The following is a 16,595-nucleotide window of genomic DNA, read 5'->3' as shown; positions in this document are numbered from 1 at the left end:
GGTCCCCCCTCACCGCCCCCCCTGCTGGCCTGGTTGCTCCATGCAGCCTGGTGTTCAGTCGTTTGGTCGTCCCTCACTAACCCCCCTGCTGGCCTGATCGCTCCTAACTGCCCTCCTCTGCCGGCCTGATGTCACCCCCAGCTGCCTCTGCCTGCCTGATCACCCCTAACTGCCCTCCCCTGCCGGCTTGATCTCACCCCCAATGGCCCTCCCCAACGGCCTGATCTCGTCCCTAACTGCTCTCCCCTGCGGACTGATCACCCCTAACTGCCCTTCTCTGCTGGCCTGATCTCGCTACCAACTGCCCTCCCCTGCCGGCCTGATCTTGCCCCCAACTGCCCTCTCCTGCAGGCCTGATCTCACCCCCAACTGCCCTCCCCTGCCAATTTGGTTCTGATTGGTTGGTTTCTATGCCAGTCAACGTCAAAAGCTCCACCTCCTAGGCGGCTCCTTGCACTTCACCCAGATTTGATTCTGATTGGTCGGTTTCTATGCCAGTCAGCGTCAAAAGCTCCACCTCCTAGATAGCCATTGGCTCCTCGCACTTCACCCAGATTTGGTTCTGATTGGTAGATTTCTATGCCAGTCAGCATCTCCAGGTGGGGGCCTGATCAGGGAGGTGGGGCTGATCAGCAGAGAAACAGAGGCGTGGTTGCTGGCAACGGCTAGAGAGAAAGAGAGAGGCAACAGCTGATCAACAGCTGCTATGGAGGCTGCAGATCAGACCCTGCCTCTCTCTCCGGTCCTGATCCGCAGCCCCCTTGGCAGTCAGTGCTGGGTCGCCATGGCAACCCAGCACTGACTGCAGGACTGACTTCCCGTGTTTGGTTGAGACTTTGGTCTGTCGTTACAGACCCTGGGTTTTTATATATTAGGATATTCTTTGGTTTGGAATAACAAGGACTAAGGCTAAAGAGTTAAGTTTGTGGCCTGAGAAGTTGAGGGGTAAGTACATTAAGGAGAAGTTGTAAAAAAATACAAATCTGCAATCTCAGGAAATGAGCTCTGTTTTTTATAGTCACCTATGCTGGGTGTTAGACTCTTAAATGAAAAGAGCCCAGTATGTATGCAGTTCATTAAACTTTCTAAGGGAATGAGCATATCACTGTGGATATTTCCGTTTTTGCTTATTATCTTACAAAGGAATAAACTGCTTGGTTAACTTGAAGTACTGAGTTGTTATTTATCATTTGAATACACAGTGAAATTATTTTGGATATAAATTTAGTTGGACAGTTCTTGTTTTTTAAGTTTTTAGGGCAGAAATATTATCAATTTCTTTTTTTTATCTTAATGGCAAAGTGAGCCATAAAGAGTTAGGAATAATACCTACATTCAGGATAAAAGAAGAGAAACACTTGACTGTAAAGATTGCTTGAAGGCTAAAATCTACTAAAAACAGATTCCACTCTGGGAAGTTTTCAACAATGGCTAGGGTATTTTTCCTATAACAGGATTAATAAATGTGACAAACTTACCAACATAAGCCTACAGGGCTTTCCACATGTGTTTTTAAAATTGATTTTGAAGAATTATAATTAATAAAAGCTTTTGTAACTAAAAAATGGTCCATGTTAGGAAGGAAGTGAAGCTGTTGGACTTGATGTGTTTGACCTTTCTTTTTCAGTCTCAGCTTTTCCTCACTAGCCCATTATCTGTCACATTTTTCCATCTAAGAAAAGCCCACTTGTAGCTTGCAGAAAACTCTGGAAATGCTATTGGAGAAAATAGCAGAGGCGGTACCATCCCCGGCGTAGCAGAGGGCAGTGTGTTGTCAGGTGCCCACTCCCCTCCTGTTACCATGCTGACTCTCATTCTGTGCAGTGCGGCTTCCTGTTGTGGTGCATGGCCCCGAGCCCTTCCAACGGGGCGGAACTGCTCTACAAGCGCATCATCCGTCCTATCTTCCTAAAGCACGAGTCCCAGGTAGACAATGTGGTGAGCGACTTGAAGGACAAAGCCAAAGAGACTGCAGATGCCATCGCTAAAGAAGGTAAGACTCGGGGACAGTGTGGTGCAGCATGTGAGAGGGGAGGTGATATACTGGGCTCAAGCAATAGCCTTCATGGCCTTCTTGTCCTGTTAGCTTTCCCCAGCCAAATACCAAGAGAATGACCTAGAGCAGTGGTTCTCAATCTTGGCTGCACATTAGAATCACCTGGGAATCTTTTTAAAATCCTGATTTCTGGGCCTCATCCTCCGGGAAATTCTGTTTCTTTGTTACTAATTGGGGCCACAACATTAGTAACAAAGAAACAGAATTTCCGGAGGATGAAGCCCAGAAATCAGGATTTTTAAAAGATTCCCAGGTGATTCTAATGTGCAGCCAAGGTTGAGAACCACTGATCTAGAGGGATTTCTCTACCAAGACTTTGCCTGTTGTCCTTTACTTCTCCCAAGATTCTTCCTCCATGCCACGTTTAATACACCATTTAGTCAGCATATCAGAACAAATGACTTTTGTGGTGGGCACAGATTTCAGAGAATCATATGTATTTATATTCAAGTACATCTCTTTAATTCATTTTAGGTGGAACTGCTTAATATGCTGTTCAAATTGCTTTTGCTACAGGTCCCAGAGAATGCCCTCTCTCAGCTCTCTGATTCATTCGTTCAATAGATACTTATTGAGGTGTTTAATATGTGCCAAGCATGTTCATAGCCCTGGGGATGAACTAGTGAACCATATCATACTCCTTGAATTCGTGAAGATTTATAACCTTATTGAGAGAGAGAATTAAATTTAAAACTAAATTATATGGTATAGTTAATAGGTGATAAAAAGAAAAATGTAGCAGATAAAAAGACAGGGGGTGCTAGGGGCTGAAGGAAAGGTTGCAGTTTTAAAGAGAGTGACTTAGGAAATCTTCACCAATAAGGCTATACTGAATCAGACATGGAAGTGGTAAAGGAAGGAACCATGGAGAAGAATGCTCTAGACCAGGGGTGGGCAAACTTTTTGACTCGAGGGCCACAATGGGTTCTTAAACTGGACCGGAGGGCCGGAACAAAAGCATGGATAGAGTGTTTGTGTGAACTAATATAAATTCAAAGTAAACATCATTACATAAAAGGGTACGGTCTTTTTTTTTTTTTTAGTTTTATTCATTTCAAACAGGCCGAATCCGGCCCGAGGGCCGTAGTTTGCCCACGGCTGCTCTAGACAGAAGGAACAGCACATGCAAAAGCCTGGAGGTGTGAACAGGTAATCTCTACCTAGGAGGAGAGTAGGAGACAGTTCAGAGAGGTTAAAGAGTGAGGATGGCAGAGGATAGATCATGTAATGCTTGGTAGGCTATTGTACAGGCTTTGGCTTTTCCTCTGGGTAAGATGGGGTGCGGTTGGAGGATTTTGAACAGAAGAGCAACACGATCCATCCTGTGCTTGAACAGGGTCATTTTGGCCACTGTGTTAAGATTAGACTGAAGGGAGATGGAAGAGATCAGGAGACCAGTTAAAAGGTCATTGTGGTAATCTGGCTGGAGATGATGCTGGTGGCTTGGTTCATAATGGTAGCAGTAGGAAGTAAGTCCTTGGATTCTTGATAGATTTTGAATGTAGAACCAATAGGACTTGCTTACGGAGTATGAGAGAGGAGTCAAGGATGAGGCCAAGCTTTTTAGCCCGAACACATGGTGGAAAGATATAATTGCCATTGAGCTGGGGAAGACTGGGTGTGATAAGTTGACGGGGGAAATAAGGAATTCAGTTCTGGACATGACTTTGAGACATCTGTTAGGTACCTACATGGAGTAGTCAAATAGCAAGTTGGATATAGACATCAAGAGTTCAGGAGACATGTCTGGGCTGAGGATATGAATTTGGGTGTCACCAGCACATAGACAACGTAGTAAGCATGAGACTGAATGAGATCACTAAGGGGGTGAATGTGGTTAGAATAAGAGGCCCCCAATGTTTAGAGATTGAGAAGATGAGAAGCAACCAGCCAAGCAGACTGATAAGGAGTGGCCAGTTGAGGTAGCAAGAAAACCACGAGACATATCATTGGAGCCAAGTGAAGAAACTGTTTCAAAGCGGAGGAAGTGATCCATAGTGTCACATGCTGCAGACAGGTCACGTCAGATAAGGGCTGAAAACCGAGCATGGGACTTAGCAATGAGGAAGGCACTGTGATCTTGACAAAACAGATTTATGTGGTGGTGGGAGCAATATCCAGATTGGAATGGATTTGAGAGAAATGGGAGGAAAAGCATGAGAGAATGTACACAACTGTTTTGAGAAATTGCCTGCAAAGGAACAGAAGAATTGGGATATAACTGGAAAAAGGAACTGTCCTGAGGATTCCTCCTCCCCCCTTTTTCCTTAAAGGTAAAAGAAACAAAGTATGTTTGAAAATTAATGGGCATGATCCCGTAAAGAGCAAGAGGATGACAGAGTGAGAGGTGGTCTGTCCTTGACTAGACCAGAGGGCATAGGATTTAGTGTACAAACAGAGGGCTTGGTCGTAGGAGCAGGGACAGTTGATAATAACAGGAGGGGAATCAGGGTTTATGGGTGAAATGCTGGTAGGTGAGGTGGGAGCTTATGGAAGTAATTTTTTGATGGCTTCAAATTTCTCAGTAAAATAGGAAGGAAAGGTCAAGTGAAAGAGGATAGAGAAGGAAGGAATGAAAAGAGAAGTATGAAATAGTTGTCTAGGGCCAGGGCCAGCAAACTTTTCCTATGAAAGGCCAGATATTTTCATTTTTGCTGGCCATCAGGTTTGTGTTGCCGGTACTCACCTCTCCCATTGTGTACTGTGAAAGCAGCTGGGGATGGCATGTTAACTCGTGAATGTGGCTCTAATTTGCAGGCTGCTCTGAGACAGTGGGAGGAGTGGAGTGCCCAGGACAGCATCACATGATTGCCAGGCAGTTTTAAAGGCTCACTTGAGATTTGTGTCCATGGATTTAAAGTGAGACTGGTGTGACTGTGTTTTTCTCCAGCCACATTCAGAATAGGTGGAGAGTTGTGTCCAGGTTAATTTTGTTAAGAACTATGAAGTGAGAGTGGGACTAAGGAGTGGCTAGTATTTGATGATGGAATTTAAGTTGGGTGAGCAGCGAAGTGAGGAACAGAGGCAAAGACCAATGGATGAGAAAACCAGGTGGTGGAGGAAGAACTGACTCAGCAGAGTAGAAGGAGTGAGCTACAATGGTAGGAGGAGATAGTGCCATGGTGTGCTTGACATTGAGATTATAGAAGGACTGAATTTATTGGTAGTGACAAAGATATTGAGTGAGTGCCTGCGGTAGGCAGAGTAGGTAAGTAGGTAGGAGGTAAAGGTTATTGGAGGGGAGGAACTAAGAGGTAAGGATAGTGGAAGGATCATGTATATCTATAAGGATATTGAAATCACTAATAATTCAAATAGTAATGGTATTAGAGAATGATAACTGAAGCAAAATTCTTAAATAAGGCAGCATAGCCCAAGGGTCAGAGGTGACTGGAAAAAGAAATGCTAGTGGAAGATAAACTCTCATGGCATGAGCTTCTGAATGTGGCCATGAAGAACCCACGATCACACTTTGGTACTAGGGTCATGGAAGAAAAAAACAAAAACAGCCACCATATGAGAAAGTGGCATCCTCAGAGGACAACATATTTCTGTAAAAGCAAGGAGGTCAGGGAAATATTTGGAGAAATGGATGAGAATAGAGATTTGCTGTTGATGGGTCTTAAGTTCCAGAGGGCACAGTAAGGGTTTGAAGAAATTGGAGAAAAGTGGGCAGTGGACATGGAAGTAGGGAATGTTGTTGTTCGAGCTCTATGATAATTAGGAAGTGGGAGAGGAGGGCCACCTGACCACTGAGGAGGAAGATCCCACCCAGACAGCTCTCCAGCGGTACTGATGCCCCAGCACTGTGTCCTCATTCCTCCCTCACCGAGCTCTCCTCTGAACCCCTGTGTCTGTACTAGAGCACCAGTCTACTTGAATACGTTTTCCTACAACCTTAAGTGTAACGTGTAACTTTCACATGCTCCCACTTTGGAATCACCAGTTGCTTTTTAGGAACCTTCTTTCCTGTTCCTCCTTATCCTCAGTCTAGCCATCAGCCTCTGGTGATGTCATTTCTGTCTAGTTAGCCCACATTTCTTAGCCTCTTGGTTCTCTTAGAGAACTGTTCTCTTAGAGAGCAGTACTCTAAAATCCAATTTTAGTCCAATTTTACTGTGGTATGATACATTCCTAAACAGGGGAGTGAGAATGAAAATGAGGAGGAACTTACATGCTGTTACATATTAGACTTTTCTCAAAGCTTCTGGAGAATCCAGAAGTAAATTTTTGCAAAGGGCTAGTTAAGAGAGAGGCTACAATTTGTTAACTTTGTTCAGCAATTTTAACTGAATGAAGGGAGAGCAGCTGCCAGGTGGTGAACAAGGAGGGACTTGGCTCTGATCACTGGACTCGGGCTCCATCAACAACAGCTGCAGCTGTGGAGTCTCAGGAGGCCCTGCAGGCTTCCAGAAATGCCCCCCTCCTCCATCTCACACACCACACTAATTCTCACAGCACATTCCAAGTTACTGGTAGTTAGGAAGGCTTAGTCTCCCACAGATGGACAACTATATATATACTAGAGGCCCGATGCACGAAATTCATGCAAGGGGCTCAGCCCAGAGAGGAGTCAAGGATGAGGCCAAGCTTTTTAGCCCGAACACATGGTGGAAAGATATAATTGCCATTGAGCTGGGGAAGACTGGGTGTGATAAGTTGACGGGGGAAATAAGGAATTCAGTTCTGGACATGACTTTGAGACATCTGTTAGGTACCTACATGGAGTAGTCAAATAGCAAGTTGGATATAGACATCAAGAGTTCAGGAGACATGTCTGGGCTGAGGATATGAATTTGGGTGTCACCAGCACATAGACAACGTAGTAAGCATGAGACTGAATGAGATCACTAAGGGGGTGAATGTGGTTAGAATAAGAGGCCCCCAATGTTTAGAGATTGAGAAGATGAGAAGCAACCAGCCAAGCAGACTGATAAGGAGTGGCCAGTTGAGGTAGCAAGAAAACCACGAGACATATCATTGGAGCCAAGTGAAGAAACTGTTTCAAAGCGGAGGAAGTGATCCATAGTGTCACATGCTGCAGACAGGTCACGTCAGATAAGGGCTGAAAACCAAGCATGGGACTTAGCAATGAGGAAGGCACTGTGATCTTGACAAAACAGATTTATGTGGTGGTGGGAGCAATATCCAGATTGGAATGGATTTGAGAGAAATGGGAGGAAAAGCATGAGAGAATGTACACAACTGTTTTGAGAAATTGCCTGCAAAGGAACAGAAGAATTGGGATATAACTGGAAAAAGGAACTGTCCTGAGGATTCCTCCTCCCCCCTTTTTCCTTAAAGGTAAAAGAAACAAAGTATGTTTGAAAATTAATGGGCATGATCCCGTAAAGAGCAAGAGGATGACAGAGTGAGAGGTGGTCTGTCCTTGACTAGACCAGAGGGCATAGGATTTAGTGTACAAACAGAGGGCTTGGTCGTAGGAGCAGGGACAGTTGATAATAACAGGAGGGGAATCAGGGTTTATGGGTGAAATGCTGGTAGGTGAGGTGGGAGCTTATGGAAGTAATTTTTTGATGGCTTCAAATTTCTCAGTAAAATAGGAAGGAAAGGTCAAGTGAAAGAGGATAGAGAAGGAAGGAATGAAAAGAGAAGTATGAAATAGTTGTCTAGGGCCAGGGCCAGCAAACTTTTCCTATGAAAGGCCAGATATTTTCATTTTTGCTGGCCATCAGGTTTGTGTTGCCGGTACTCACCTCTCCCATTGTGTACTGTGAAAGCAGCTGGGGATGGCATGTTAACCCGTGAATGTGGCTCTAATTTGCAGGCTGCTCTGAGACAGTGGGAGGAGTGGAGTGCCCAGGACAGCATCACATGATTGCCAGGCAGTTTTAAAGGCTCACTTGAGATTTGTGTCCATGGATTTAAAGTGAGACTGGTGTGACTGTGTTTTTCTCCAGCCACATTCAGAATAGGTGGAGAGTTGTGTCCAGGTTAATTTTGTTAAGAACTATGAAGTGAGAGTGGGACTAAGGAGTGGCTAGTATTTGATGATGGAATTTAAGTTGGGTGAGCAGCGAAGTGAGGAACAGAGGCAAAGACCAATGGATGAGAAAACCAGGTGGTGGAGGAAGAACTGACTCAGCAGAGTAGAAGGAGTGAGCTACAATGGTAGGAGGAGATAGTGCCATGGTGTGCTTGACATTGAGATTATAGAAGGACTGAATTTATTGGTAGTGACAAAGATATTGAGTGAGTGCCTGCGGTAGGCAGAGTAGGTAAGTAGGTAGGAGGTAAAGGTTATTGGAGGGGAGGAACTAAGAGGTAAGGATAGTGGAAGGATCATGTATATCTATAAGGATATTGAAATCACTAATAATTCAAATAGTAATGGTATTAGAGAATGATAACTGAAGCAAAATTCTTAAATAAGGCAGCATAGCCCAAGGGTCAGAGGTGACTGGAAAAAGAAATGCTAGTGGAAGATAAACTCTCATGGCATGAGCTTCTGAAGAACCCACGATCACACTTTGGTACTAGGGTCATGGAAGAAAAAAACAAAAACAGCCACCATATGAGAAAGTGGCATCCTCAGAGGACAACATATTTCTGTAAAAGCAAGGAGGTCAGGGAAATATTTGGAGAAATGGATGAGAATAGAGATTTGCTGTTGATGGGTCTTAAGTTCCAGAGGGCACAGTAAGGGTTTGAAGAAATTGGAGAAAAGTGGGCAGTGGACATGGAAGTAGGGAATGTTGTTGTTCGAGCTCTATGATAATTAGAAAGTGGGAGAGGAGGGCCACCTGACCACTGAGGAGGAAGATCCCACCCAGACAGCTCTCCAGCGGTACTGATGCCCCAGCACTGTGTCCTCATTCCTCCCTCACCGAGCTCTCCTCTGAACCCCTGTGTCTGTACTAGAGCACCAGTCTACTTGAATACGTTTTCCTACAACCTTAAGTGTAACGTGTAACTTTCACATGCTCCCACTTTGGAATCACCAGTTGCTTTTTAGGAACCTTCTTTCCTGTTCCTCCTTATCCTCAGTCTAGCCATCAGCCTCTGGTGATGTCATTTCTGTCTAGTTAGCCCACATTTCTTAGCCTCTTGGTTCTCTTAGAGAGCAGTACTCTAAAATCCAATTTTAGTCCAATTTTACTGTGGTATGATACATTCCTAAACAGGGGAGTGAGAATGAAAATGAGGAGGAACTTACATGCTGTTACATATTAGACTTTTCTCAAAGCTTCTGGAGAATCCAGAAGTAAATTTTTGCAAAGGGCTAGTTAAGAGAGAGGCTACAATTTGTTAACTTTGTTCAGCAATTTTAACTGAATGAAGGGAGAGCAGCTGCCAGGTGGTGAACAAGGAGGGACTTGGCTCTGATCACTGGACTCGGGCTCCATCAACAACAGCTGCAGCTGTGGAGTCTCAGGAGGCCCTGGAGGCTTCCAGAAATGCCCCCCTCCTCCATCTCACACACCACACTAATTCTCACAGCACATTCCAAGTTACTGGTAGTTAGGAAGGCTTAGTCTCCCACAGATGGACAACTATATATATACTAGATGCCCGATGCACGAAATTCATGCAAGGGGCTCAGCCCTCACAGCCTGGCTTCGTCCGGAAGGTCATCTGGAAGGTCATTTGGCTGTACGGTCTCATTAGTATATTATACTTTTATTTTTGTAGATATTAATCCTCACCAGAGGATATGTTTTTATTGATTTTAGGGAGAGGGAGAAGGAGAGAGAGAATCATCAATGTGAGAGAGAAACATCGATCACTTGTCTCCTGTACGCACCCTGATCAGGGGATCAAGCCTATGACCTTTTGGTGTACAGGATGATACTCCAACCAATTGAGCCACTTTGGCCAGGGCACGATTATTTTCTTAATGAATGTATTTTCTTGCCTCCAACTCAGAAGACTGTAGCACGCTCTTCCCATCATAGGAAGAAATGTTGGCACTGTGAGAGAATATAAATGTGTATAAATAGGCCATCATGTCTGGGTTCTGGGAATGATGACTTTCTCTGATTTCTGTCACTACAGAATAGGTGGATGACCCATTTGTCATCTCATTGAGACATAGTGACATTGTACAGGTGAGCACCCATACACAAACGAGAATTTCTTGATTGTACAGAGATCACCATACACCCAGGGAATCTCTGCAGCTTGTAATGCTTACAGGACAATGGGCTTAGGTGACACTTCTCTACCAGGGGGCCAGGCTAGATGCTCTTCAAGAACTTTGCTCAAGTGCTCAGAATTTGTGCCGTGAAGTAGTTTCTTGTCCATTTCCTGGAAACTTATTTTAGCCCTGGCCACAAACCTCAGTGTGTTCTCATCTGAACATGAGTCATCCCAGTTGTTACCCAGTAGCTACGTTACACACAGAGCCTGCATTGCAAAGAGCTTTGACACAATGTCCTTTCCTCCTGACAGCCAAGAAAGCTGCCGTGAATTTACTGGGTGATGAAAAGAAGAGCACCTAAACCACCCACAGGATGAAACCCTCCTGCCCTCCGCACCTTCCTATTGGAGCTTGATGTTGTGTTGGGGACTGTGGTATAATCATTTTAATGTTGCCTTGGAAACATTTTTGATATGTTAAAAAATGGAATGTGTGTAAATATTTTTTTGCTTTTACTGTCTAAATACATAGGGAGCATTTTAATTTAAATGTAATGCAATGGGCAGTATCTAAAACTTTGGAAACTATATTTTGCCTCTGGATAGGGAATGTGTTACCATCCTGCAGGAAACATAAACTTAAAATTATATATCCCACGGGCTTTGTACTTCAATGGGCTCTCTCTGCATGCATTTTCTCTGTACTCCTTAAGGTTCTACTTCATGTAATGTACAATTTTGTATTAAATGTTTTGAATGTAGTTGTGCATATGTATATGTAGGGAAATGTGCTGACTGTAACATGCGTGATGCTCATGAGCACCTGCCAAAAGCTGGAGGTTCTGTTGTGCTGGTGAGATCTGCTGAAGGGATTTAAGCGATAAATGAGGTTGAATGCAGGTTGGCCTGTTGTTTTCCTAATGCAGCAGCAGAATACTGGAACAGCTTTGTAAAGCAGTCACTGTGCTGCTCAATGGGGAAATAAATGTACACACATCAGTGATCTGCAGCTCCCACTTCCCTATAGAACCAGTAATACTGTCTTGTGGCCTGTTGATAATCTGCTGCTAAGCTTTAGATTTGTCTGTTTTTGAGATGCTAAAATGGAAATCATCCCTGGTTTCACCTTCAGTGCTGACATGTTGGTATAGTCTTGCTTCTTTCCGAGTCTTTTTTTTTTAACCATCTGAAAGACCCCCTGGAGACTTGCCCGCCTCTGATTACATATATGTTCTTGTTTATACCATTAGCTAGCAGTACATGCTAATGATGACACAGGCTCTAAGAGCAGTTCTGGGAAACAGAAAGGAAGTTTGGTATAACCTGTAGTCTAGTTGGCAGTGGTTAAGTCTAACTGCCTTCACCTTCTTTCTCGGGCCTTTAAAGTCAAACACATGAGGCCTCCCTAGTCTGCAAGTCAGAGTCATTTGTAATATGTTTAAATGCCTTCATCTTTATGCTTTGTTTTAACACATTGCATATAACTACATAGTTTAAGTATAGAACAAAAAAGTTGAAATCAGTGTCTCCATAGTTTGATCAGCCAAGTAGCTTACAGAGACTATGGCAGCTTGTCTGGGCTAGAGAAACTGAGCTCTGCACCAGCCATACTGCAAGGATCTTCTGGGTCAGACTAAACTGACTGAAGAGTATAACCAAACTATCAGGGTGAAATATCCAGCCTGTAAAATGTTTTTTCAGGCAAATAAAGATAGTTCTCATTTCAATAACAATTAGATAAGGTCATAATGATCTCTCATGATGTAAAAAATATTAAAGATATCAAAAATAAGAGACAGTATCACCCAAACATTTATGGATTAGGGCATTTATTTTTTTCTGGGGAAAATTAAATCATAAGGCATCTTGTTACATTTACCTTAAAAAACTTAGAAAGCAAACAACTACTATTTGGAGAAAAATCAAGCCTTAGATTTAATATTTAAATCTCTTTCCCTATAAAAAAAGTATGTCTTTCTTGGTGCAAAAGAATGAAAATTAGCAACCTCTAGCTTACAGAACATACAGATTATTAGTATATATATTTTCAGGCAAAATGGGAGGCATAAAAGTTACTATTGCTTAAAGCTACTAATAGGCTAATGTCAGTTTAAAAACTATAATAAGAAAAAACATTCTGAATGCAGGTTTTTGTCTTGGTAACTTTCTCCCACAGTGTATTATGGAAGAAATTTGTTACTGTTTTTCGTAGTGAAAGACAGGAGGAGTTTTGAGTTGAACAATTCTGTTTCAGCTTTGATTTCCCAAGTAACGTACTGCCATGCTAGAGTATTTGAAAAACTAATTGAGCCTGTGTCTAGCTAGAAGACAAGCATTTATTTGTACATGAGTGGTATTTTGGGGGATTATAAAGTTATAGAATCCCTACAGCAATTCTTTCTCTACTTGAAAGGTTTCAGATCAACAATTACTGCTACTCTGGAGAGTCTGCCCACAGCCTGAAGAAAATGAGCATAGCCTTTCACTACGTTACTGCCTGTCCTGAAGATGTGATCTATTGAATGGATATGGATGTAAATAAAATGCCATTGTCTCACTGAACTGTTACATTTCATTTTATTTTGTAGGGCCTTAAAAAAAATCTAGACTAATTTATGCAAAACCTGAATACTGATAAATGAACCCTAAACACTGCTGTTTATTAATCCTATTCCTTATCTGCCTGTGCTTTTCCCCTGGTGATTACTACTCGTCAGTTAGACTTTCCCTAAAGAAAACATACCAACCAAAAAAGGTTTCTATCAATAATTCGTAATAGATTTAAAAGAAATCTAAACCACTGCTTTCTACTCACCTATTGCATTACACACATCTCATGACATGTTGGTGTATTGTACATACTTTGATGAAGTAAACACTTCTATGTGCCTCCAAATTATTCTGTACTTTGCTACTTAGAACTTGAGGATTTTTTAAAAAATACCTACTGCTGGAGGGTGTGTTAGCTTTGTCTCCTACATCTGCCTTTACATGTCTATGTATCTGCAGACAATCTGTATGTGTGGGCAAACTACGGCCTGCGGGCCAGATCCGGCCCGTTTGAAATGAATAAAACTTAAAAAAAAAAAGACCGTACCCTTTTATGTAATGATGTTTACTTTGAATTTATATTAGTTCACACAAACACTCCATCCATGCTTTTGTTCCGGCTCTCCGGTCCAGTTTAAGAACCCATTGTGGCCCTCAAGTCAAAAAGTTTGCCCACCCCTGGTTTAGAATAACATATGATTCAGATCCTTAGCCATCAAATATTATAGTTCTATACAGTATGGCAGGAAAGTAAATATATTTGAGAATGACCTTAACTAAAAGTTTTCCTGGCTGCTTACACTATATTCTTATAACATCTCTATATAACACACACTTCAGAAATTAAGAGTGATAAGGAGGTTCTTTGGTTAGACAGTGGTTCTCAGACTTCAGTGTGCACCAGAATTGGGGGGCCGGTTGTTAAAACACAGGTAGCTGGCCCCACCCCCAACGTGTCTAACTCAGTAGGTCTGGGGCAGGGCTGAACAGTTTAAATTTTCAACAAGTTCCCAGGTGGTGATGGTTCAGGAACCACATTTTAAGATAAAACCACACTGTTAGGTAAATGTTATTTTTACACTTAGCTTTACAGAGGTTTTCAGACCTGGCTGCACATTACAATCAAGGAGTTTTCTAAAAATACTGGTATGAGATTCCATTATCAGAAACCGACAGTCTCAGGTGCCAGTATGCTTCCAAAAGTCTTCAGGTGATTCTAATATGTAGCCAGAGAAAGCAAAGCAGGGCTGGAGGGGTGAAGGGGAGTGGACCTCTGGGATTGGATAAAAAGTAAAATGATAGACACACGCCTCTTTTATATAGAACGGTACAGGATACTTAACAGTCAATGATTAACATAACAATGAGGGAATTTGTGGTCTCTGTCCAGGTGCCCTAGTGCATTGGTTGTGCCCTGAGGCGTCTGGAAAAAAGGGAAGTTACAAGTTACCCTGACATTCCAATGTTATATTATTATAGACAACAAACAGGCTTAGTTGAGGTAAAGATTGACTTTTGCCAGGGAAGAATCTAGCCTAGGACATGACTACCTGCCATAAACTGCTTTTAGTTAAAAAGTTTTAATTTCAGACCATCCTTATGGTAACTAGGTCTCTAGAGTTTACAAGGCGACCACACAGGCCTTCCCTGAGCCAGCATGTGGCCCCTTTTGTCTACACTGCTGAGACATTACCACACATATATTGGCTTAAAACAACTCGAATGCATTAGCTTACTGTTCTGGAAGTCAGACATCCAAAATGGCTTGGCAGGACTGCATTCCTTCTGGGCACTGGAGAATCCCTTTACTTGCTTTTTTCACCTTCAAGACTGCCTGCGTTTCTCGGCTGAGTGCTTGTGATTACATTGGGCCCACCTGGACAGCCCAGGATACAGGCTTACCTTGTTTTATTGCGCTTCACAGGTCTGTTTTTTACAAAATGAAGGCAAGACCCTCCACCAGCAAAAAGATTACAACTCGCTTTATTGTGATACTTGCTTTATTATGAAGGTCCAGAACTGAACCCACAGTATCTCTGAAATATGCCTATACTCTCTCCAGCTCCTTAATTACATCTGCAAAGTCTCCTTTGCTATGTGAAGTAACATAATCACAGGCTTTTGGGGGGAGGGGCTTTATGCTGCCTACCCTACCTAGTCTCTCTCTGGATACAGAAATTTCATTATGAAGTCACACCCAATATAAAAATAAATGTAAAGAGAAATCTTAATGTTGGGAGGGAACTAAAATAAGGAGGGTTAGTGAAAAACTAACCCTTATCTTCTCCACACAGTAAGAGGATCTTTGAAACACAGGCAGAGCTGAGGGACAGAAGTTGAGTAAAAAACAGGATTCGGTGACTAAAAACTGAGAACCATTTCCCCACCCACCTCCTCCCACTCAGCTCCCAGGAAGGAGCTCTGGGAAAGCGGATCAGCTTAAGAGAAAAACACGTGAGCCAGAGAAAAACACCTTTAGTGAAACTCAGTACGCCAGCTCTTGTGTGCTCAACTTCCAATCAGCTTCTTGATCTTTCACTCTGAAAAAAATCCCACCAATCTAAAGCAAGCCATTTAACACGACAGGGATCAAAATAAAAACAGAAGAAAAAAGTTAGAAAAGAATGTAAATCATACTCTGAGAAATAAGAAATTATATCCATGAAAAACAGAATGCTAAAAAAAAAAAAGGAAACAGATGACAAGAGCCTAGACCAGTGAAGGCGAACCTATGACACGCATGTCAGAGGTGACACACGAACTCATTTTTTTGGTTGATTTTTCTTTGTTAAATGGCATTTAAATATATAAAATAAATATCAAAAATATAAGTCTGTTTTACTATGGTTGCAAATATCAAAAAATTTCTATATGTGACACGGCATCAGAGTTAAGTTAGGGTTTTTCAAAATGCTGACACGCCGAGCTCAAAAGGTTCGCCATCACTGGCCTAGACAAGTTAAAAACACAAGAAAAGTGAAAAAAAATTCAATAGAAAGGTTGAAAGATAAAGCTGAGGAATTCTAGGAAATAGAACATATAGGCAAAGAAATGAAAATGAGAAAAAGATAAGAAAATGAGGACTAGTCCATCATGTCCAATATTCAAATCAGAGGTGTCCAATGAAGATCAGAAAGGGAAGAAAAATCATCAATGAAATTTTCAAGAAAATTTCCCAGAACTTGAGAACACAAGTCTTCAGATTGAAAGGGCCCATTTAGTACCCGGCTTGATGGGCAAAAAGACCCACCCCACAGGAAGCACACTATTTCCGAACACTGAGATGTTGCAGGTTTCAACAGGCTAATGTGGTTACAAGAGACCATGAACTAGAATGGCTTGGATTTTTCTTCAACTATAACAGAAGTCAGAAGACCATGAAATAATGCCCTTGAACTTCTGAAATAAGATGATTTCCAAGGCTAATTTTATACCCAGCCCAACAGTGGGAGGGTAGAATGACACTTTCAGACATGCATTTTCCCCAGGAAGATCTAAGGTGAGTTAGACAATACAAGTAACCTAAGAAAGAGGAGTACACAGGATGCACTAATACAGGAAATCCCAAACTGCAAAGCAATGAAGTCACACGCTGGTGATGGTGAAGGGAACCCAGAGTGAAGCTGTGCACTAGGTCTCAGGTGACCAGCAGAGTAGAGCCCAGTAAAAGGGTCCAGAAGAGATTTCTTTACGAAGATGAAATCAAGCCCTAGCCAGTTTGGCTCAGTGGACAGAGTGTCGGCCTGTGGACTGAAGGGTCCCGGGTTCAATTCTGGTCAAGGGCACATGCCCAGGTTGTGGGCTCAATCCCCAGTAGGGGGTGTGCAGGAGGCAATCAATGATTCTCTCTCATCATTGATGTTTCAATCTCTCTCTCAAATCAATAAAA

The 16,595-nt window shown here is 42.5% G+C and overlaps 1 protein-coding gene across 1 annotated transcript in view; it reads left to right on the top strand.

Moving 5' to 3' along the window:
• Positions 1-11,155, top strand: part of REEP5 (receptor accessory protein 5) — a 32,223-nt gene extending 21,068 nt beyond the window's left edge. Inside the window, exons 3-4 of the mRNA XM_014539906.1 lie at positions 1,825-1,993; positions 10,469-11,155. Coding sequence (XP_014395392.1) covers positions 1,825-1,993; positions 10,469-10,518 — 219 coding nt within the window. The 3' untranslated portion in view covers positions 10,519-11,155. The remainder of the gene's footprint in view (positions 1-1,824; positions 1,994-10,468) is intronic.
• The last annotated feature ends 5,440 nt before the right edge of the window (positions 11,156-16,595 follow it).

Source organism: Myotis brandtii, unplaced genomic scaffold, assembly GCF_000412655.1.
Source record: "Myotis brandtii unplaced genomic scaffold, ASM41265v1 scaffold230, whole genome shotgun sequence".
In the NCBI taxonomy this organism is placed as follows: domain Eukaryota; kingdom Metazoa; phylum Chordata; class Mammalia; order Chiroptera; family Vespertilionidae; genus Myotis; species Myotis brandtii.
Note: the sequence above shows the minus strand (reverse complement) of the source record. Positions and strands in the feature narration are given on the sequence as shown.